The sequence below is a fragment of the Oncorhynchus clarkii genome, chromosome 3, assembly GCF_045791955.1.
Source record: "Oncorhynchus clarkii lewisi isolate Uvic-CL-2024 chromosome 3, UVic_Ocla_1.0, whole genome shotgun sequence".
Classification (NCBI taxonomy): Eukaryota; Metazoa; Chordata; class Actinopteri; order Salmoniformes; family Salmonidae; genus Oncorhynchus; species Oncorhynchus clarkii.
Genome location: NC_092149.1, coordinates 75,423,866 through 75,446,585, shown reverse-complemented (window position 1 = coordinate 75,446,585; position 22,720 = coordinate 75,423,866). Strand labels below are relative to the sequence as shown.

General features: G+C 41.4%; 1 protein-coding gene across 1 annotated transcript; it reads right to left on the bottom strand.

Annotated features, from left to right (window-relative positions):
• Positions 1 to 19,403: 19,403 nt before the first annotated feature.
• Positions 19,404 to 20,952, bottom strand: LOC139404389 (mid1-interacting protein 1-B-like). Its single transcript, XM_071147217.1, has one exon. The coding sequence runs from the start codon at positions 20,665 to 20,667 to the stop codon at positions 20,200 to 20,202; it is 468 nt and encodes a 155-aa protein (XP_071003318.1). The 5' UTR covers positions 20,668 to 20,952; the 3' UTR covers positions 19,404 to 20,199.
• Between the last annotated feature and the right edge of the window lie 1,768 nt (positions 20,953 to 22,720).

Genomic DNA, 22,720 nt, shown 5'->3' with positions numbered 1-22,720 from the left:
GAGAGATAGTAAAGAGAGAGGGTGAGAGGGAGGGAAGGAGAGATAGTAAAGAGAGACAGGGCGAGAGGGAGGGAAGGAGAGATAGTAAAGAGAGACAGGGCGAGAGGGAGGGAAGGAGAGATAGTAAAGAGAGACAGGGCGAGAGGGAGGGAAGGAGAGATAGTAAAAGAGAGATAGGGCGAGAGGGAGGGAAGGAGAGAGATAACAGAGTGAGAGGCCAGATGATCCACTTATCCTGTGGTCTTGGGGATCGATCCCCATCTCCAGCCTGACCCACATTAATCTCATTACCTACAATAGAGCTGAGAGCCTCACCACGCACGCACGCACGCACGCGCGCGCACGCACGCACGCGCACACACACACACACACACACACACACACACACACACACACACACACACACACACACACACGCTGCACAAACACACACACTTCAGAGCCTCACACTGAATGTTTTGTGACAAAACAGTTTATGTGACAAAACACACAATCTATAGTGTAGAGAACCATGTAAAACGCTGTGAAATGTATTTTCGATAACCCAAAATATACATTAGGTTAACTCTAGGTTGGGAACCATAGAAATAGTGCTTGTATAACGGATCTAGGTCTACCACTTATCAGACTTGCTTTCAATGACAATGACACTCACAGTTCAATGTAAATTTGGTCACGTCGCCCACAATGCTACAGATTGTGCATTTAATTAACTCAGAGAAGCTTGACAAAATGACAATCCTGCAGTCAAATGACCTAGTGGCCTCATGGGTGGCATTGTCTACTAGGAGTGGTGGGTTGAAGTCAGGCGCAGAGAGCAGAGGGTTCGGTAAATCGTAATTTATTCTCCGGCACAAAACGGTCATGCCAAAACACAGGGCGCATAAAACAGACCAGCCCAAAACACAGGACCAAACAGTCTGGAGAAAACAAACACGAAAACACATCCACAACCAACAGAGTAACAATCCCGCACAAACCTAGACGGACCTAACAGGCTTAAATAGACATAAATCAAGAAACGAAACAGGGAACAGGTGCAACCAATAAGACAAAACGAAACAAGAAGGAAAAAGGGATCGGTGGCGGCTAGTAGACCGGCGACAACGAACACCGAGCGCCACCCGATCAGGCAGGGGAGCCACCTTCAGTGGGAGTCGTGACAGGCATGTTATTAATAAAGGTTAAAAAATCCTATGTTTCATGAAAGGACAGATGCTGGAGACGAGAAGCAGGTACAGACAGTGAACATTTAATCACCAACAGACAGGAACAGAATACGGACAGCATCTGGACAGGGGAAACGTAAACGACAATAATGCTGACACAGGAAACCAACAGACAGATATAGCTGGGGCAATCAACAAGGTGAAGGAGGCCAGGTAAGTCTAATGAGTGCTGGTGCTGTCACGATCGTTACAATGGGTGGACCAAGATGCAGTGTGGTATGGTTCCATCCTCTTTATGAAGTGAAACTCAAAGAAAACAATACATGCAAAACTAAACGTGAAGCTGCTATAGTGCTCACAGGCTATAGTGCTCACATACATAGTCAAGATCCCACAAAGCACAAAGGAGAAATGGCTGCCTAAATATGATCCCCAATCAGATACAATGATAAACAGCTGCCTCTGATTGGGAACCATACCAGGCCAACATAGAAATATAATCACCTAGATGACCCACCCTAGTCACACCCCGACCTAACATAGAGAATAAAAAGCTCTCTATGATCAGGGTGTGACAGATGCACGTAATGATGGTGACAGGAGTACGTAATGAAGGGCAGCCTGGCACCCTCGAGTGCCAGAGAGGGGAAGCAGGAGCAGGCTTGACAGTTTCTATATCAAAACGTTTTGTTATATTTCAGTCTTCTGGATGTATTTAGTGTCATTTTGGGATGTGAACTCAAAATATAATACATTTCACCTCTATATCTATAGTTGTTTTTATAATGCGAAAGCAACCAAATGGTAATGGAAGGCACAAGTTGAAGCCAGGATTAGATGTTGTGGTCTTCTTAATAACTTAATAACACCCTTCAATTGAAGAAGCCGGAAACAAGCAAAAGCCACATCGCTCACAAAAACGGACAAAAAAAGGAAATCACTGGTAATTAAAAGGGCCAGGAGAACTAATAAATTAGCTACAATAATTACAAGGACTTTTCAACCACCAAAGTTAGTAAATGTCTGATTTTCAAGGTAGGCCTATTCCAGTACTTGCATTTCTGAACTCCAAATTCAATTTTAAGTAGGTTACTTCAAGTCCCTTGTATTGTTAAAAATTGCAGGTGTAACATGGAAACCAAAATGTATTTGTCATGTTATTTCATTACCAGATTATGTTGTGACGAAGCCCACTGGGTTATGTCATTTGTTGTCATTATATCCAGAATAATTGATGGAAACAGCATTAGGTGTTGTGCAACAGCCTATCCTACACAATTGCAGCAGTTTACTCGGTGTCCAATCAGAGGCACAAGAACATATGAAAACATGAACTCATTGCCTTAATGCTTTCTCTGTAGAATCTAATGAGACCCTGCTTTAAATTAAGCAGACAACAACAGATGATCAACATCAATTCGCAAAGTCGAACCAGGCACAACTGTCTTCACCTGCGTAAAGAATGAGACACCAAAATATTCTGGACAATCCTCTCAAACACCTTTTTCCAGCACTTTGGCTGTTGTCCCATCGCATGCGCTATCACAACAGCTCTTCGTCACTTGACGTGGTGCACAAACAGTATCTGCACATATGTGACATAGTACGCAATTTTCCAGGACCACTTTTGACACGTGTGGACTACTTTCAGAACTACTGGCTAAAACGACATAAAAATACCAGAGAAATGATTTTATGTCTGGATTCCGTGATTTTGGCCCAACAGATGTCAAAATGTAGATGCACTCCTAAACACACACAGAGGCAGACATAGACACACACAAACAAATGTCCTGGGCCAAGGAGTGATACCGGCACAGCAGCCAGATTACAAACAGCATGAAAAAACTGAGGAGAGAGTAAAGAGATAATTGTTCATTTGACACATTCCTGCATAGCTGTCACAGCGTCCTCCAAAGTCGGTCCCTCTCCTTGTTCGGTCAGCGACGTCACCGGTCTTCTAGCCATCACTGATCCACCTTTCATTTTCCATTAGTTTTGTCTTTGTTTTCTACACACCTGGTTTCATTCCCCAATTACATGTTAATGTATTTAACCCTCTGTTTCCCCCATGTTTTTGTGCGTGATTGTTTCTATGTTCATTCGGTACGTTATGGATGGTTTTCGACGGGTGCTGTTTTCACCTGTACGTAATTGATTACCGTTTATTGTTGGTCAAGTGTTTTGTTACCTTGTGCCTTCATTTTTAGTAAAGTACGTTGCTCACTCATTCTGCTCTCCTGCGCCTGACTTCATGCACCAGCTACACCCACCATCTGACAATAGCTGTGCAATCCTTCAATATTCATGTATAGCCTGGCTTACTTTGCTATATAATTCAGTAAGTGTGGGTATAGCCTCACTTAGCTCAACATATCACATCTATTGCAATGAAAGTGCAGTGGCCTTGCCTTGGATCTACATGGATTATTTTCAAATGCAATAATCTGAAACTCTTGACCCTTAATCCTAACCCAGCCACCAACAACTACAGATTACACTCCTCCCTGCTTGATCAAATCATCAGCGAATAGCATAATCCATGCAGGACAAATCCTTTAACACAGGGTTCTTTAATGGGGGTCCTGGGAAACCACAGGGGGTGCAGGCTTTTGACCTAGCCCAGCTATAACACACCTTATTAATTTCACGCCCTTGCCAAGTAGAGGCATTTATTCTCTATTTTGGTTAGGCCAGGGTGTGACTAGGTTCTTTATTTCTTTGTTTTCTATTTCTTTGGTTTTGGCCGAGTGTGGTTCCCAATCAGAGGCAGCTGTCTATCGTTGGGAATCATACTTAGGCAGCCTTTTTCCCACCTGTGTTTTGTGGGTAGTTGGTTTCTGTTTAGTGTCTGCACCTGACATAACTGTTTCGGTTTTTCACTTTGTTATTTTGTTCGAGTGTTTTATGACAAATAAAAATATAATGAACACTTACCAAGCTGCGCTTTGGTCCGATCCTCATTCCGATGAGAGCCGTGACAGAACTACCCACCAAAAAAAGACCAAGCAGCGTGGCCAGGCGGAGAAGGGATCCTGGGCACCGGAGAGAAGGGAGTTTAGGACATCATGGACATGGGAGGAGATCATGGCAGGCGACAAAAGCCTGCCATGGAAACAGGCAGAGGCAGATAAAGAGGAGCTGAGAGATCCGGAGTGACGGCAGAGACGGGTTGGCGAGCGGTTCCAGTGCCATGTTTTCCGGTTTTACGTGCCTTCAGTGCACAGTCGCAGCCCGGTGCGTGCAGTACTTGCTCTCCATACCAGCCTCGTAAAGAGGGGTATCCAGCCAGGAAGGGTGGTGCCGGCTCAGCGCTCCTGGTCTCCAGTGCGCCTCCTCGGACCAGTGAATCCTTCTTGTTAACTTCTTGGTGACAGGAGGCAGTATTTTCACGTCCAGATGAAATGCATGCCCAAATTCAACTGCCTGCTACTCATCCCCAGAAGATAAGATATGCATATATGCATATATTTGGATAGAAATCACTCTGAAGTTTCTAAAACTGTTTGAATCATGTATGTGAGTATATCAGAACTTATTTAGCAGGCAAAACCCCGGAGACAAACCATTCAGATTATTTTTTCTTGAGGTCACTCTCTTTTCAATGTGGTTTCATTGGGAATCCAGATTTCTAAGGGACCTTCTTGCAGTTCCTACCGCTTTCACTGGATGTCAACAGTCTTTAGAAATTGGTTGAGGTTTTTACTTTGTGTAATGAAGAAGTAGCCCTGTTCAGAACGAGGGTCATTTGTAGTGTACTGTTAGATTGAGGCGCGTGACCAGAAAGCTAGCTACATTTGTTTTCCTCCTGTATTGAACACAGATTATCCCGTCTTCAATTTGATCGATTATTTACGTTAAAAATACCTAAAGTTCTATTACAAAAGTAGTTTGAAATGTTTTGGCAAAGTTTACAGGTAACTTTTGAGATATTTTGCAGTTATGTTGCGCAAGTTGGAACCAGTGTTTTTCTGGATCAAATGCGATCAAATGCGCCGTTTTAATTTGGATATATATCAACGGAATTAATCGAACAAAATGACCATTTGTGATGTTTATGGGACATATTGGCGGGCCAACAAAAGAAGCTTGTCAAAGGTAAGGCATGAATTATATTGCATGAATTATATTTTTATTTCTGCATTTTGTGTCGCGCCTGCAGGGTTGAAATATGCTTTTCTCTCTTTGTTTACGGAGGTGCTATCCTCAGATAATAGCATCGTTTGCTGTCGCCAAAAAGCGTTTTTGAAATCTGACATGTTGGCTGGATTCACAACAAGTGTAGCTTTAATTTGGTATCTTACATGTGTGATTTAATGAAAGTTATATTTTATAGAAATTTATTTGAATTTGGTGCTCTGCATTATCACTGGCTTTTGGCCAGGTGGGACGCATCCCACATATCCCAGAGAGGTTAACAAACTATAGTTTTGGCAAGTTGGTTGGGACATCTACTTTGTGCATGACACAAGTAATTTTTCCAACAATTGTTTAAAGAAAGATTATTTCACTTATAATTCAAAGTATCACAATTCCAGGGGGTCAGACGTTTACATACACTAAGTTGACTGTGCCTTTAATTAAACAGCTTGGAAAATTCCAGAAAATTATGTCATGGCTTTAGAAGCTTCTGATAGGCAAATTGACGTCATTTGAGTAGATTGGAGGGGTACCTGTGGATGTATTTCAAGGCCGACCTTCAAACTTAGTGCCTCTTTGCTTGACATCATGGGAAAATCAAAAGAAATCAGCCAAGACCTCAGAAACAAAATTGTAGATCTCCACAATTCTGGTACATCCTTGGGAGAAATTTGCAAGTGCCTGAAGGTACCACGTTCATCTGTACAAACAATAGTACGCATGTATAAACACCATGGGACCACACAGCCGTCATACTGCTCAGGAAGGAGACACATTCTGTCTCCTAGAGATAAACGTACTTTTGTGCGAAAAGTGCAAATCAATCCCAGAACAACAGCAACAGCAAAGTACCTTGTGAAGATGCTGGAGGAAACAGGTACAAAAGTATCTATATCCACAGTAAAACGAGTCCTATATCGACATGACCTGAAAGGCCGCTCAGCAAGGGAGAAGCCACTGCTCCAAAACCGCCATAAAAAAGCCAGACTACGGTTTGCAACTGCACATGGAGACAAAGATCATACTTTTTGGAGAAATGTGCTCTGGTCTGATGAAACAAAAATAGAACTGTTCGGCCATAATGACCATCGTTATGTTTGGAGGAAAAAGAGGGAGTCTTGTAATCCAAAGAACACCATCCCAACCGTGAAGCACGGGGGTGGCAGCATCATGTTGTGGGGGTGCTTTGCGGCAGGAGGGGCTGGTGCACATCACGAAATAGATGGCATCATGAGGGAGGAAAATTATGTGGATATATTGAAGTGACATCTCAAGACAACAGTCAGGAAATTAAAGCTTGGTTGCAAATGGGTCTTCCAAATGGACAATGACCCCAAACATACTTCCAAAGTTGTGGCAAAATGGCTTAAGGACAACAAAGTCAAGGTATTGGAGGGGCCATCACGAAGCCCTGACCTCAATCCCATAGAACATTTGTGGGCCGAACTGAAAAAGTGTGTGCGAGCATGGAGGCCTACAAACCTGACTCAGTTACATCAGCTGTCAGGAGGAATTGGCCAAAATTCAACCAATTTATTGTGGGAAACTTGTGGAAGGCTACCCAAAACGTCTGACCCTAGTTAAAACCTGTTACGGCTAGATGTGCCGCTAGCGGGACACCTCGACAACATCCGGTGAAATTGCAGAGCACGAAATTCAAACTACAGAAATATAAATATTTAACATTCATGAAAATACATGTGTAATACATCAAAATAAAGATGAACTTCTTGTTAATCCAGCCGCTGTGTAAGATTTCAAAAAGGCTTTACGGCGAAAGCACAACATTTTTTCAACCAGGCTGGTGCGACACGAAAGTCAGAAATAGCGATATAATAAATGCCTTACCTTTGAAGATCTTCTTGTGTTGGCACTCCAAAAGGTCCCAGTTACATCACAAATGGTCCTTTTGTTCGATAAAGTCCTTCTTTATATCCATAAAAACTCAGTTAACCTGTTATGGCTGCAATCCCCCTATCGGGATAAGTGTCATCAACAACCGCTGAATAGCATAGCGCTACATACAATAACTATTACGATTAATATTTATATTCATGAAATCACAAGTGCAATATAGGATAATACAGCTTAGCCTTTTGTTAATCCACCTGTCGCGTCAGTTATGCTTTACAGCGAAAGCAATCCAAGCGTTTGTGTAAGTTTATCGATTGCACGATAAAATATTAAGTACACTTAGCATCAGGTAGCTCGGTCAGGAAAATCAGAAAAGCAATCAAATTAATAGTTTACCTTTTATGATCTTCAGATGTTTTCACTCACGACTCCCAGTTACACAACAAATGTTCCGTTTGTTCCATAAAGAGGATTTTTAAAATACCTCCTTTTGTTTGTAGCGTTATGTTCAGAAATCCACAGAAAAGAGCTGTCACTGACAACGCAGACGAAAATTCCAAATAGTTTCCATTATGTCCACAGAAACATGTCAAACGGTTTTTATAATCAATCCTCAGGTTGTTTTTAAAATATATAATCGATAATATATCAACCGCAAATGTCTTTCACAGTAGGAGAGGGGAAAACAATGGCTGTCCAAATTCTGTTGCGGAAGCAAAACTCATGTGACCACTTGATGCGATGTTATCGTTCTGGCTCATTTTTCAAAATAAAAGCCTGAAACTATGTCTGAAGACTGTTGACACCTTGAGGAAGCGATAGGAAAAGGAATCTGGTTCATATCCCTTTAAATGGAGCAAAGGGAGGCTATGGAACATGGAGTTTTCAAAATAGAAGCCACTTCCTGCTTTGATTTTCCTCAGGGTTTCGCCTGCAATATCAGTTCTGTTATACTCACAGATAATATTTTGACAGTTTTGGAAACTTTAGAGTGTTTTCTATCCAATACTAATAATAATATGCATATATTAGCAAGTGAGACTGAGGAGCTGGCTGTTTACAATGGGCACCTTTTCATCCAAGCTACTCAATACTGCCCCTGCAGCCATATGAAGTTAAGCTGGCGCGCTTCAGTCAATAATCCACCGGTTTCCCTCTATCAAAATGCATACAAAATGAATCCCAAACGTTACAAATAAACTTTTCCAAACAAGTTAAACAACGTTTATAATCAAACCTCAGGTACCCTAATACGTAAATAAAGAAAAACATTTAAGACAGAGAATCGTTATTGTCTTTACCAGAGATAAATAACAAAGAACGCGCTTCCATCCACGAGCATGGAAACACTACAGCCAAAATGGGAGCCACTTAGAAAAACTACAACTTCTAACTCATTTTTCCAAAAACCAGCCTGAAACTTTTTCTAAAGACTGTTGACAGCTAGTGAAAGCCCTAGGAACTGCAATCTGAGAGGATTTCGCCTTATAATAAAAGTGACAGCCATTGAAAATAGTGGTGGGATTAATTTTTTGGGGGGAGGGGGGGGGTTTGTCCTCTGGGTTTCGTCTGCCATATCAGTTCTGTTATACTCACAGACGTTATTTTAATAGTTTTAGAAACTTTAGAGTGTTTTCTATCCAAATCTACCAATTATATGCATATCCTAGCTTCTGGGCCTGAGTAACAGGCAGGTTTCTTTGGGCACGCTTGTCATCCAGACGTCAAAGTACTGCCCCCTAGCCCAAAGAGGGTTTACAATTTAAAGGCAATGCCACCAAATACTAATTGAGTGTATGTAAACTTCTGACCCACTGGGAATGTGATGAAATAAATGAATCCTGAAATAAATCATTCTCTCTACTATTATACTGACATTTGACATTCTTAAAATAAAGTGGTGATCCTAACTGATCTAAGACAGAGAATTTTTACTAGGAATAAATGTCAGGAATTGTGAAAAGAGTTTAAATATATTTGGCTAAGGTATATGTAAACTTCTGACTTCAACTGTACTTACATGATATTTACAAATATTAGCCTATGTGTTGATAGACCAATGAGAAAATTATGCTATTTAGGTTACTTTCTGCTATTTAGGTTTCGGTCAAACATTCAACAATATTGATAACTAAATGGAACACAATGGAGATTGCTTCACTGAATCCCAAAGAAACCAAAAGCTTTTATTGTTAAATAATTAATAGGTAGGCTAATTACTATTTTACCATGTGAGTAAATACCATGTTTGAAACGTAGATTGTTCTCAATTCAACTTTTAAAAAACATTTGGCCTCCCGAGTGGCACAGCGGTCTAAGGCACTGCATCTCAATGCTAGAGGTGTCACTACAGTCCCTGGTTCAATTCCAGGCTGTATCACAGCTGACTGAGAATGAGTGTCCCATAGGACAGCGCACAATTGGCCCAGCGTCATTAGGGCTTGGCTGGGGTAGGCCATCATTGTAAATAACAATTTGACTTGCCTAGTTAACTATTTTTTTTAATACAAATTCAAGACATAGGCCTAAGTCTAATTAATACTATAGTGAGATCTAAGTAATGTTGTTGACTTAACCTATAGTAAACCACTTTAAATCACCCTCAGCTGTTACTCTGCAGGAAGCTTTTTTTCATAGGCATGCATGGCTATTATAACCTAGGGCCTAGGTGGGACTATGTCCTTTGGCTAGCATACAAACTATAACTATAGATGTAACAGTTTAGCTCCCGTCCCTCTCCTCGCCCCTACTTGGGCTCGAACCAGGGACCCTCTGTACACATCGACAACAGCCACCCTCGAAGCATCGTTACCCATCGCTCCACAAAAGCTGTGGCCCTTGCAGAGCAAGGGGAACAACTACTTCAAGGTCTCAGAGCGAGTGACGTCACAGATTGAAATGCTATTAGCGAGCACCCCGCTAACTAGCTAGCCATTTCAAATCGGTTACTTAGACATGAGAGAGGAAGAGAGTGAGTAGAGAGTGGAAGAGAGAGAGACAGACAGACAGACAGACAGACAGACAGAAAGAGACAGTGAGGGGGAGACAAACAGAGTAAGAGGGGGAGGCATAGAGAGATACAAAGAGAGGGGGAGAGAGGTGAGAATGTTTAACATGCATAACAGCTAACACTAATACTAAATAGCACCCTTGAGCGTGTTGAGGGGCCATCCATTCAGCGCATACAACACACATGATAAAGACGCAAACACGAACACACACAGGGACACACACATAAAGGAACACACACAGGGACACACACATAAAGGAACACACACAGGGACACACATAAAGGAACACACACACAGAGAGACACGTCTGCACCACAGTCAGCAGAACAGGGCTGCTGAGAGTGACATTCCACAGTGAAGGTGTTCCCCATGGAAGAATGAGGCACAATAAAGACCAGGACTGCTGGAATTCAATCACACCCATTATAGCAATGTTTACACCCTGTCTTCGTTAACAAACTAATAACCCCACACACACTCGCAAACTTCTTATCCTGAAAACGTAAAGCCTTTACCTGTGGGAGACTACCTGGTTTCAGGACTTTAGTTTTGTTTCACAGTACTTGATTTTATTTGACCTAGACCTACTGGTTAAACCACCACAACACGGGATCAATCACAGGCTCCCGAGAGGAGCAGCGGTCTAAGGCACTGCATCTCAGTGCAAGAGGTGTCACTGCAGTCCCTGGTTTGAATCCAGGCTGCGTCACATCCGGACGTAATTGGGTTGTCCAATAGGGCGGCGTACAATTGGCCCAGCGTTGTCTGGGTAGGCCGTCATTGTAAAAAATAATTTCTTCTTAACTGAGTTAAACAGGCCATATTTACATGTTTGCATTTGTGCAAAATAATCATCAGGGTTTGTTGATTCAATTTCAATTCAGTCAATTCAGGAAGAAAATTCAAATTCAACAATTGAAAAATCGAATGCCCTGTATATGGGTTGGGTTTATATTAAAACATCTAATGCCCTGTATATGGGTTAGGTTTATATTAAAACGTCTAATGCCCTGTATATGGGTTAGGTTAATCTGACCCACTTTCATCTCTGACAAAAGACCTGTTCCATCATATCTGTAATAAAATGAGGTCTAGGCCTACGTGTCAACGGGGCGTCTTCACACTGTGCTGGCTGAATGGGAAGGCAGCTTCCCATGTTAGATGTGAGCAAATGCATGTCTGGACAACATTGGTAAACATTACTGCAGGTTTTCCTGTGTAAAGTAGGCTACTGCGCTGTCTTTCTGTATACACCTGATGACAACTTGGATCTGGGGGTTTGGTGCGAGATGCTGTTTCGATAGCCTACAAACAAAGGCAGACATTACAACACAGACACAGAGAAAATATTGTGTGTGTAGCGTTAAATTGGTGCTCTGATAGTAAGAAAGGTGACCACTGCTGCTGTGATTCTGTACAGCCAGAGGTGCTGAGAGAACTCTACCAGGAAAACACCCTAACAAACACCCACCCGAACACACAAACTAAAACAAGTTAAACAAATAAAGTTGTGATTCTAACTGACACGGAATTTTTCCTGGGATTAAATGTCAGGAATTGTGAAAAACTGAGTTTAAATGTATTTGGCTAAGGTGTATGTAAACTTCCCACTTCAACTGTAAATGTACCATGTTATTTGACTATAGGCTACCATGCTTCACATTCACCCAACTGGTTATTACTGTGTAATTCATCTTGATAAGATGCCCTTGTAATTATTTCCTTTCCTTGTCCCTGAAACAAAACACCCTTCAAAGTGTGGGAGTTTTCCAGGACCTGCCAGTGAAAAATACAACTGATTAGGTAGCCCATACATTTTATATAAGAGACTTCCTATCGCTGCAAGTGTAGATAATGATGAGTTGTTACTGTATCATTATCACTGACAATGTGTTTCAAAATCAAAGATAAACATTTTATAATCAAACACAAACAGAGCAGTTGAGATATACCTTTGGCCTGAATATAAGTGACAGAGAAGTAACAGAATGATAAGCAAAGTGAAGGAGAACATAACCCACATCTTTTGTTAAACTACATGTTGCAACATTAATTAGAGAGAGTGTACGAGGAAGAACACTGGGGGGTGTGACTGCTGTAAAGGTACAGTGTATGTCTTCAGGTATTACCCACAAGCCTAAAGGTGTTGTTCTTGGCATCTAGACTTTAACCTGTTCTGTCTGTTCAATCCCACACTCTTGGCTGTCCCCATAGGAGACCCCTTTGGAGAACCCTTATTGGTTCCAGGTAGAACCTTTTGTGTTCCATGTAAAAACCCTTTCCACAGAGGGTTCTACATGGAACGCAAAATTGTTCTACCTGGAACCAAAAAGGGTTCTCCTATGGGGACAGCTGAAGAACCCTTATGGAACCATTTTTTCTAAAAGTGAATTGTGCTTCACCACAATGGAATCTGCTGAAGGGATGGGACTCAAAATATGAGTTGGTGCTTACCTCATGTCAATTGAAACTTTTAATGAATGTTGTGCAGTCTTTCAGTCATTCACTATGCATAGGTCTGTGTGTTGTATGTAAGTACTGTTTTGCCCCATTGTAACCCCGTCTCCAGTGTGCGTGTGTGTTGTTGTATGTGAGTACTGTTTTGCCCCATTGTAACCCCGTCTCCAGTGTGCGTGTGCGTGTGTGCGTGTGCGCGTGCGTGTGTGTGTGTGTGTGTGAAATAGGTGTGTAGAAAGGCCCATTCTTGCCGCTAAGCCCCAGCTGGACTCATCAACAATGGTGGCTTCAGAGCTTCAGAGAATGTCACAGTCGTCCATGGCAACGATGAGGCAACACTGCCATGCCTCAGAGTCATGTATTTAGAGAGTTGGGCCAATGCGGTTTCTGCATTATGATGCGTTCACATGACACTTCAACATTCTATGGCAGCCATGTTAGCTCCCTATTAACATTACATGGAGAATTAAAAAATATATAATCAAATGTAACGTCTAGAATGAGCATTATTATGCATTTATACAACGATTGGATCTAATCCTGAACGCTGATTGGTTAAAAGCACATTCCAGACTGTCTATTCCACAAGTTACCACCGGAAAAACCTATGACGTTAAAATGCCTATTTACTCTGTTCCATCTGACTGCGCAATCCACTGTCTCATCAGCCCTGCCAGGCAATTTATAAACTTGATCTCCACTATAAAAAGCATATAGACATCATCTCACATTTCTTTTAGACTAACACTTAGTTTTCAACAGCAGAGATTTGCTTAAACCTTGCTGTCTGTCTCTCTGACATATGCATTGTTTCAATATTCTAATTCTATCTCCAGCTGTCCCGTAGTAATGAACGTGTAGGGGTCAGGAGTTGGGACGAGACAGACAGGCAGGCAAAATTTCTCATCCAGTCTAAATCATGAATCAGCTGGCATCATTTTTATGGATATATACAAAGCAATGTCAATTGAAAAAAAAGTCAAACAAAACATAGTGCAGCTAGTTTACAGTCTTTACGAATTCAGTGTTTGAAGCGATTGTGTTAGCTGTGTTTTTGGCTTGCTCCTCTGAACAACAGTGTCCTGACAAGAGAGCACATTTCTATGCTCGGCGAAATCGCACCTCATTAGCTCATTGTTATGGATGTATCCAAATACATGTCACTAGAAAACAGCTTAAACAAATGCAAAAGCAGCTAGTAGTTGGCTAGCTAGCTAGCAAGGGATAAGAACGTTAACAGCCAGTACGGCAATAGAACATTTAGAACGAACGACTGTGTCGCATCCATAGATACAGAACAAAAAGACTGAACCCACTGGGTCTGGCAACCAAACCAATAGAACGAATGATCAGCCGGCTTGGGTAGCAACCCTAGATTTGTGTCGGGATTATATATTGTGGAAGGAAATAGTATGAATAAATTAATCAAAATAATATTTTTTATGAAAATACGTCAATCAAAATTTGAATATGTTGGTAACCTGTTGTATGAAAAATGATAATGCCTTCGAAGCCAGTGTTTGGAGGATATATTGATTTCGTCTCGGGCCTAACAACACCCTTGCCAACATATCCTCCAAATACCGGTTTATTGGGCATTATCACTTAATTACATGACACTTCAACATTCTATGACAGCCATCTTAACATGACATGGGGAATATGTAAACAATGCTATAACTGAATGTCTAGAATTAGAGGGTTGTCATAGACTGGGAGCATGAGGTGCTTCTTATGCAAATCAAGTTGTTGCCAACACCTAATGCTCGTATAACACTTACTCAACAAAAGCTTAGATAGCTGAACATTTGACATAGACACAATATGTCCAGTAGATTATACAAGGGTCATGAGTCACTAGCATTTTCAACAATAAAGATAGAACCTTTGTGTTTCTTAAATATACCAAAAAATATGTTTATACAGTAGCAGTCAAAAGTTTGGACACACCTGCTCATTCAATTTTTTGTTTTGTTATTTTACTATTTTCTACATTGTAGAATAATAGTGAAGACATCAAAACTATGAAACAACACATATGGAATCAAGTAGAAACCAAAAAAGTGTTAAACAAATCAAAATATATTTTATATTTATGACAAGAACAGCTCAAATAAGCAAAGAAAGGAAAGGAATACCCAGAGTTACCTCTGCTGCAGAAGATACGTTTATTGGAGTTACCAGCCTCAGAAATTGCAGCCCAAATAAATGCTTCACAGAGTTCAAGTAACAGACACATCTCAACATCAACTGTTCAGAGGAGACTGCGTGAATCAGGCCTCATGGTCGAATTACAGCAAAGAAACCTCTACTAAAAGACACCAATAAGAAGAAGAGACTTGCTTGGGCCAAGAAACACAACGAAATTTGAGATTTTTGGTACCAACCGCTGTGTCTTTGTGAGACGCAGAGTAGGTGAACGGATGATCTCTGTATGTGTGCTTCCACCGTGAAGCATGGAGGAGGAGGTGTAATGGTGTGGGGGAACTTTGCTGTTGACACTGTCAGTGATGTATGTATAATTCAAGGCATTCTGCAGCGATATGCCATCTTATTTGGTTTGCACTTAGTGGGACTATCATTTGTTTTTCAACAGGACAATGACCCAAAACACACCTCCAGGCTGTGTAAGGGCTATTTGACCAAGAAGGAGAGTGTTGGAGTGCAGCATCAGATAACCTGGGCTCCACCCTCACCCGACCTCAAAGCAATTGAGATGGTTTGGGATGAGTTGGACCGCAGAGTTAAGGGAAAGCAGCCAAGTGCTCAGCATATGTGGGAACTGCTTCAAGACTGTTGGAAAATCATTCCAGGTGACTACCCCATGGAGCTGGTTGAGAGAATGACAAAAGTGTGCAAAGCTGTCACCAAGGCAAAGGGTGGCTACTTCAAAGAATTCAAAATATAAAATATATTTTGATTTGTTTAACATTTTTTTGGTTACTACATGATTCCATATGTGTGATATCATAGTTTTGATGTCTTCACTATTATTCGACATTGTAGAAAATAATAAAATAAAGAAAAACCCTTGAATGAGTAGGTGTGTCCAAACTTTCAACTGGTACTATATATATATATATATATATATATATATATATATATATATATATATATATATATATATATATATATATATATATGTTGCTTAATTCTTTGCATTGATAAGAATATTAAACAAAAGGGATGACAGTATAACAAATATATGGACCTTTTGGGGGGATGCCTCTCATAAAAAGCAGATGTTTTTCCCAAATAAAAATATTATGAATACACCTGGCCCTAACATGTATCACAAAAAATATAAGAAAGAAAAAGTTAACTTCTAATACCTCACAGCTGAAGTCGAGGCTGGACAGAGAGCACTACATTAAACTGGTTGTTTATTCTTCTTAGAAGACATTGTGTAAACTAAGCATCCCAATATCCCAAAAGCAAAGACCTACTATTTGCTCTTGGCAGCTGTATTTACATGGTCCTAATAGTCAGTGGCTGGTTGCATGACCTATGCTTGATGGATGCAGAATACACTGAGAGCAGACTCGTACTATGAATGAAATGATAACTCATTCTTACTTGGCTGGATGAAAAGCCATGAGAGGCAATGTCAAATTACATGATTACTATATTACCTCAATATGAGCATATTGAACCCATGTTTACCAAAATATGTTTGGTTTGTTTCATTACTGTATCCTAAGAGTATTTATGTGTGCTGTAAATGTAATTATGTTAATCAAGTGGATAAACTGCATGTATATAGTGCATTCAGAAACTATTCAGACCTCTCCACCTTTTCCACATTTTGTTACGTTAAAGCCTTATTCTAAAATGTATTAAATGTTTTTATTCACACAATACCACATAATGACAAAGCGAAAACAGGTTTTAAGAAATACCTTATTTACATAAGCATTCAGACCCTTTGCTCTGAGACTCGAAATTGAGCTCAGGCGCATCCTGTTTCCATTGATCATCCTTGAGATGTATTTACAAAGTGATTTGAGTCCACCTGTTCGTAAATTGAATTGACTGGACATGATTTGGAAAGGTACACACCTGTCTATATAAGATGCCATATTTGACAGTGCAGGTCAAAGGAATTGTCCATAGAGCTCCGAGACAGGATTGTGTCGAGGCACAGATCTGGAGAAGGGTACCAAAACATGTCTGCAGCATTGAAGGTCCCCAAAAACACAGTGGTCTCCATTATTCTTAAATGGAAGAAGTTTGGAACCACCAAGACTCTTCCTAGAGCTGGCTGCCCGGCCAAACTGAGCAATCGGGGGAGAAGAGCCTTGGACAGGGAGGTGACCAAGAACCCGATGGTCACTCTGACAGAGCTCCCGAGTTCATCTGTGGAGATGGGAGAACCTACAACACTCTACAACCATCTCTACAACACTCCACCGATCAGGCCTATATGGTAGTGGCCAGACGGAAGCCACTTCTTAGTAAAAAGCACATGACAGCCCGCTTGGAGTTTTCCAAAAGTCACCTAAAGGACTCCCAGACCATGAGAAAGAAGATTCTCTGGTCTGATGAAACCAAAATTGAACTATTTGGCCTGAATGCCAAGCGTCATGTCTGGAGGAAACACACTGCTCATCACCTGGCCATTACCATCCCTACGGTGAAGCATGGTGGTGGCAGCATCATGCTGTGGAGATGTTTTTCAGTGGCAGCAACTGGGAGACTAGTCAGGATCGAGAGAAAGATGAACAAAGCAAAGTACAGAGAAATCCTTGATGAAAACCTGCTCCGGACTGCTCAGGACCTCAGACTGGGACGAATGTTCACCTTCCAACAGGACAACGAACCTAAGCGCACAGCCAAGACAACGCAGGAGTGGCTTCGGGACAAGTCTCTGAATGTCCTTCAATGGCCCAGCCAAAGTCCGGACTTGAACCCGATCTAACATCTCTGGAGTGACCTGAAAATAGCTGTGCACTGACGCTCCCCATCCAACCTGACAGAGCTTGAGAGGATCTGTAGAGACGAATGGGGGAAACTCTATCCATATACAGGTGTGCCAAGCTTGTAACGTCATACCCAAGAAGACTAGCGGCTGTAATCGCTGCCAGTGGTGCTTCAACAAAGTACTGAGTAAAGGTTCTGAATACTTATGTAAATGTGATATTTTCATTTTTTATTTGTAATACATTTGCTAAAAAATATAAAAACATATTTTTGCCTTGTCATTATGTGGTATTGTGTGTAGATTGATGAGGGGAAAACAATGTTTCCTTTATTTTGGCAGTTACCTGTCTGTTACCTACAGCTTCTTTTTTATTTAACTAGGCAAGTCAGTTAAGAACAAATTCTTATTTCCAATGAGGGCCTACCCCAGCCAAACCCTAACCCAGACGACGCTGGGCCAATTGTGCACCGCCCAATGGGATTCCCAATCACGTCTGGTTGTGATACAGCCTGGAATCGAACCAGGGTCTATAGTGTCACTTCTAGCACTGAGATGCCGTGCCTTAGACCGCTGCACCACTCTTGGAACGTAGTGTGAATAGAGTTTGGTTTGAAGAGAAATGGGTACAGAGGGAACACCCCCCTATCCACATCGATGGAACAGTAGTGGAGAGGGTAGCAAGTTTTAAGTTCCTCGGCATACACATCACAGACAAACGAAATTGGTCCACTCACACAGACAGCATCGTGAAGAAGGCGCAGCAGCGCCTCTTCAACCTCAGGAGGCTGAAGAAATTTGGCTTGTCACCAAAAGCACTCACAAACTTCTACAGATGCACAATCGAGAGCATCCTGGCGGGCTGTACCGCCTGGTACGGCAACTGCTCCGCCCTCAACCGTAAGGCTCTCCAGAGGGTAGTGAGGTCTGCACAACGCATCACCGGGGGCAAACTACCTGCCCTCCAGGACACCTACACCACCCGATGTCACAGGAAGGCCATAAAGATCATCAAGGACATCAACCACCCGAGCCACTGCCTGTTCACCCCGCTATCATCCAGAAGGCGAGGTCAGTACAGGTGCATCAAAGCTGGGACCGAGAGACTGAAAAACAGCTTCTATCTCAAGGCCATCAGACTGTTAAACAGCCACCACTAACATTGAGTGGCTGCTGCCAACACATTGACACTGACTCAACTCCAGCCACTTTAATAATGGGAATTGATGGGAAATGATGTAAATATATCACTAGCCACTTTAAACAATGCTACCTTATATAATGTTACTAACCCTACATTATTCATCTCATATGCATACGTATATACTGTACTCTATATCATCGACTGCATCCTTATGTAATACATGTATCACTAGCCACTTTAACTATGCCACTTTGTTTACATACTCATCTCATATGTATATACTGTACTCGATACCATCTACTGTATCTTGCCTATGCTGCCCTGTACCATCACTCATTCATATATCCTTATGTACATATTCTTTATCCCCTTACACTGTGTATAAGACAGTAGTTTTGGAATTGTTAGTTAGATTACTTGTTGGTTATTACTGCATTGTCGGAACTAGAAGCACAAGCATTTCACTACACTCGCATTAACATCTGCTAACCATGTGTATGTGACAAATAAAATTTGATTTGATTTGATTTGATTGAGTACCAGATGGATTGGTCCCTGGACAAACATGAAATGTTAGGGATATACGATATCAAACACTTGTTGAAATGTATTGGGGTCAGTTGGAGGATGGTATCTGTTTGATATATAATCCTGTTCCACAACATTCTAGGTGATGTGTTGCTAGGCAAAGAACATAAATAACACATTACTTTCAGTTATAAAAACAAGTTTATTTCTCCATACAAATATATTCAATCCAAAGCATAAAATACTACATTAAATAACTGGTCTTAGAGTTTCACCTCTCCATAATTACCATGGCAATAACACCATAATAACATGATCTCTTTGAATCATTCATTATTTCAGAAGAACCATCTGTTGATTCCAGTTCATTGATCATATAGGGTAGCATTGGGATCATAGGCAAGAATCTGTCAAGCCTCCTCCAGTTAGCTAAGCACATAATAAAGACACAATAGGAAGAAGTACAAAACCTGTACAGACTATTTGACACATTGGCATCATTAGACATGCTAAATCCTATGCGCATTTATCCCTTAATGGGATGTTCAAAATGTAGCCAAATGTCTGCGGTCATGCACTTCTTCAACCAGGAAATATACATCTCTCAAACATACAGTATGAGGTAATAAGTTATACATCAATATTAAATAAAAGTATAAATATGCATTATATGTGTACCACTTGAGCTGAACGCATGGGTCAAGGTTAAACACGGCTCATAAAACATAGACAGTGCGAAAAACCGAGTGCAAAACAGGGGGTAATGGAACCCAGGTATACCACATTGCAGTTCAACCACAACATTTCTTTGGATCAACAAAGGTTAAATATTACATCTCTTTTTTTCTTTCTCTCTCCATCTATTCAAAAGAATGTCATAAGTAATAGACTATTCAGTTCAGTTCAACTCCTTTGCGCTAAATAATACAACATCGATCATCAGGGAATGCGGGTTCGCTCGGGTCATTACGCTACACTTTAGTAGCATCCAATGCCGATCTCCTGCTTGTAGCGGTTGGTGAGAGTGTTGGCCTGTTGCGTCAGCTTGGACAGCACCCCGTGAAGCCCTGTCATGTGGAACTGGAACTGCTTTTGCAGGTTAACCTCGTCTTCCTCGGACGACACCTCCGATTCTTCTTCCTCGGAATCAATCCGAGAGCTGGGACCCCGGCTCTCCTTGAGCTTCTCGGCGCGCATCACTCCCCACTCGATGTCGCAGCGGATGGACTTCAGGAGCTGGTAGTAGCTGTACATGTCGCCGTCCTCGATGTCGCTGTTTCCCGAGCTTTTGAGGGTGGCCATCTCCCTCTCTTCTTCCAGTGGGACGTCCCGCAGCAGGCTGGGCACCATCACCGTCTGGTCCATGTTATTGACGGCTCCAATGAAGCGATTCATGGAGTTGAACAGGGAGTTCTTCTGCAGGTGGGATTCTGAGATTTGCATCATTTTCTCGACTCTGTTGTTGATTCTCAAACTTATTTCAGAAATAACAGTTGTAACTGTCAATCGGAGCTGGATAGTTTGTTTATCTATTTGTGCAACCCTTCTCTAATTATTTTCTAATCGCTTTGGAAAGTGGCCCCTCCTTTTTTAATGCTGCAGCAGAGACTGATTGATGTTTTTTCGTGTCAGTGCAGCTTCCCGTGTTCCAAGCTGTGGGAGAGTTCGGCAGTTATCTTGTTTGTTCTTGTGCCTGTTCTTTTTCGTTTTTGTTTTGACTCTCTCTGGTCCTCGGTCGGATCTTTATAAAGCAGGTGGTTTCGTGTCCAAGGGCGTTCCCAGCAGCTCAGAACCTGTTTGTAAGGAGTGTTCTTCCTCCACAGTTGTAACCGGACTCCAATGACCTATAATAGCACATGTTTTGCATGAAGGGGAGCGGCCTCCAAATAGAGATACTAGTCAACCCCGACCCTGCCTGTCCACAATAGCAAGGAAATGCATCTTCTACAGACTAAATGATATGAGTTTAACTTCTTTCAATGCCCTGCAGTAAAATGTGTTAAATGTAACCAATATCTATGTGCGCATAATTGTCATTGTTGCCCATCAACCTCTGAAACGCAACACAATGGTAGGCTATGTACTCTCTGAAAACATTCACACATCAAGCACACTAAAAACGAATTATAGTTTGCCTTGCAATCAAATGCGAACTTCATTCCAACCTGGTCTCAGAACATTTCGTATTCATCTGTATTATCCGAGACACTTCATTTTGTATATGTTACGTTTTGTGTGGTATGTATTAATTTGTGGATGTCCAGCATTCAATTCTTATGGTAAATTACAAATTTCAATTTGTATTATATGTTAAGAATTTGGAAAATGCCAAGGGATGCCAAGCTTCCCCCAACAATTGACAAAAAAAGTAATAAAAACAGACAAAATTATTTATCTTTAATCTCGCAGTGCTTCATACATTTCCTTCAATTCGCAAGAGGCTGAATGTATCTCACCAGAGAAAGCATCCAAGTGAAGGAAACAGCGTCCCTCTGTCTCAGTATGTGTAGCCTATCTATCAATGCTGTCCGGTCAAAACGAGTATGACATTGTTGCAGTCAGTAGCATTGAATTCAAGGGAAGCCAGCGAGCATTTGGCCTCCCTTTATTAAAAAAAGTATAAAATAACATACAATCAGCGTTGAGCTAAACAGAGTGAGCTCAACTGTGAATGGTCCTTGCTCAGGACCATTTACAGTTCTCACTGTAGTAGACTAATAAGCATATGTGATTGGATGATGTTGAAATGTTGAAGTTGAAATGGTGCTGGAATAGTGGGAGCAGCGCCTGTTTTTTGTGTGATTTGTGGTGGTTCTCCATGGTTCTAAATCAATAGTTGTTTAGTATTCAGAAAATGTCAGAAACATTACCTTCCTTGACCATGCTGTAGGTCAGTGGTTCCCAACCTTTTTTGGTCACTTCACAAGCAACTGAATGTTGCTTTGCCCGGATTACCCCTGAAGTACCCCCTCATGTGCGTTTTACTAGTAAGCTTATGTTCTCATGAGTCCTCTCAAGTACCCTCTGTGGATAGGCCAAGGACTCCCAGGTGTTCTTGTACCCCTGGTTGAGAACCACTGCTGTAGGTCATGTTTGTTATAAGCAATATGTTTTGTGGATCTCACTGGACAAATGTTGCTGTCTGTTTTTTTATGAAACAAATGGTTGGTTAAATTTATTCTGTCACTGTGTCTTCTTATTGTATTGGCCTTAGGCCTATATATCACAGTGTCGAGGCATATGAACAAACAGGTTGTAGGGGGGCTTCACCGGTGATTTTACCCAAACACCGCTACTGCCCGCTGGCTGTCTCTGCACTTATGAGCTATGTTTGACAAATCAGTGAGTGACTGGGAGAAGCGAAATGCTGGATTCCTGTCATTTGGTCAACAGATGATTAATTAACCCAATATATTTCACTTTACCCTTTAAGAGAGACTTTCTAGTCCCCATATGGGTTGTAATGTTGGGGTATAGGACAGAGTAAAGATCTGAAATC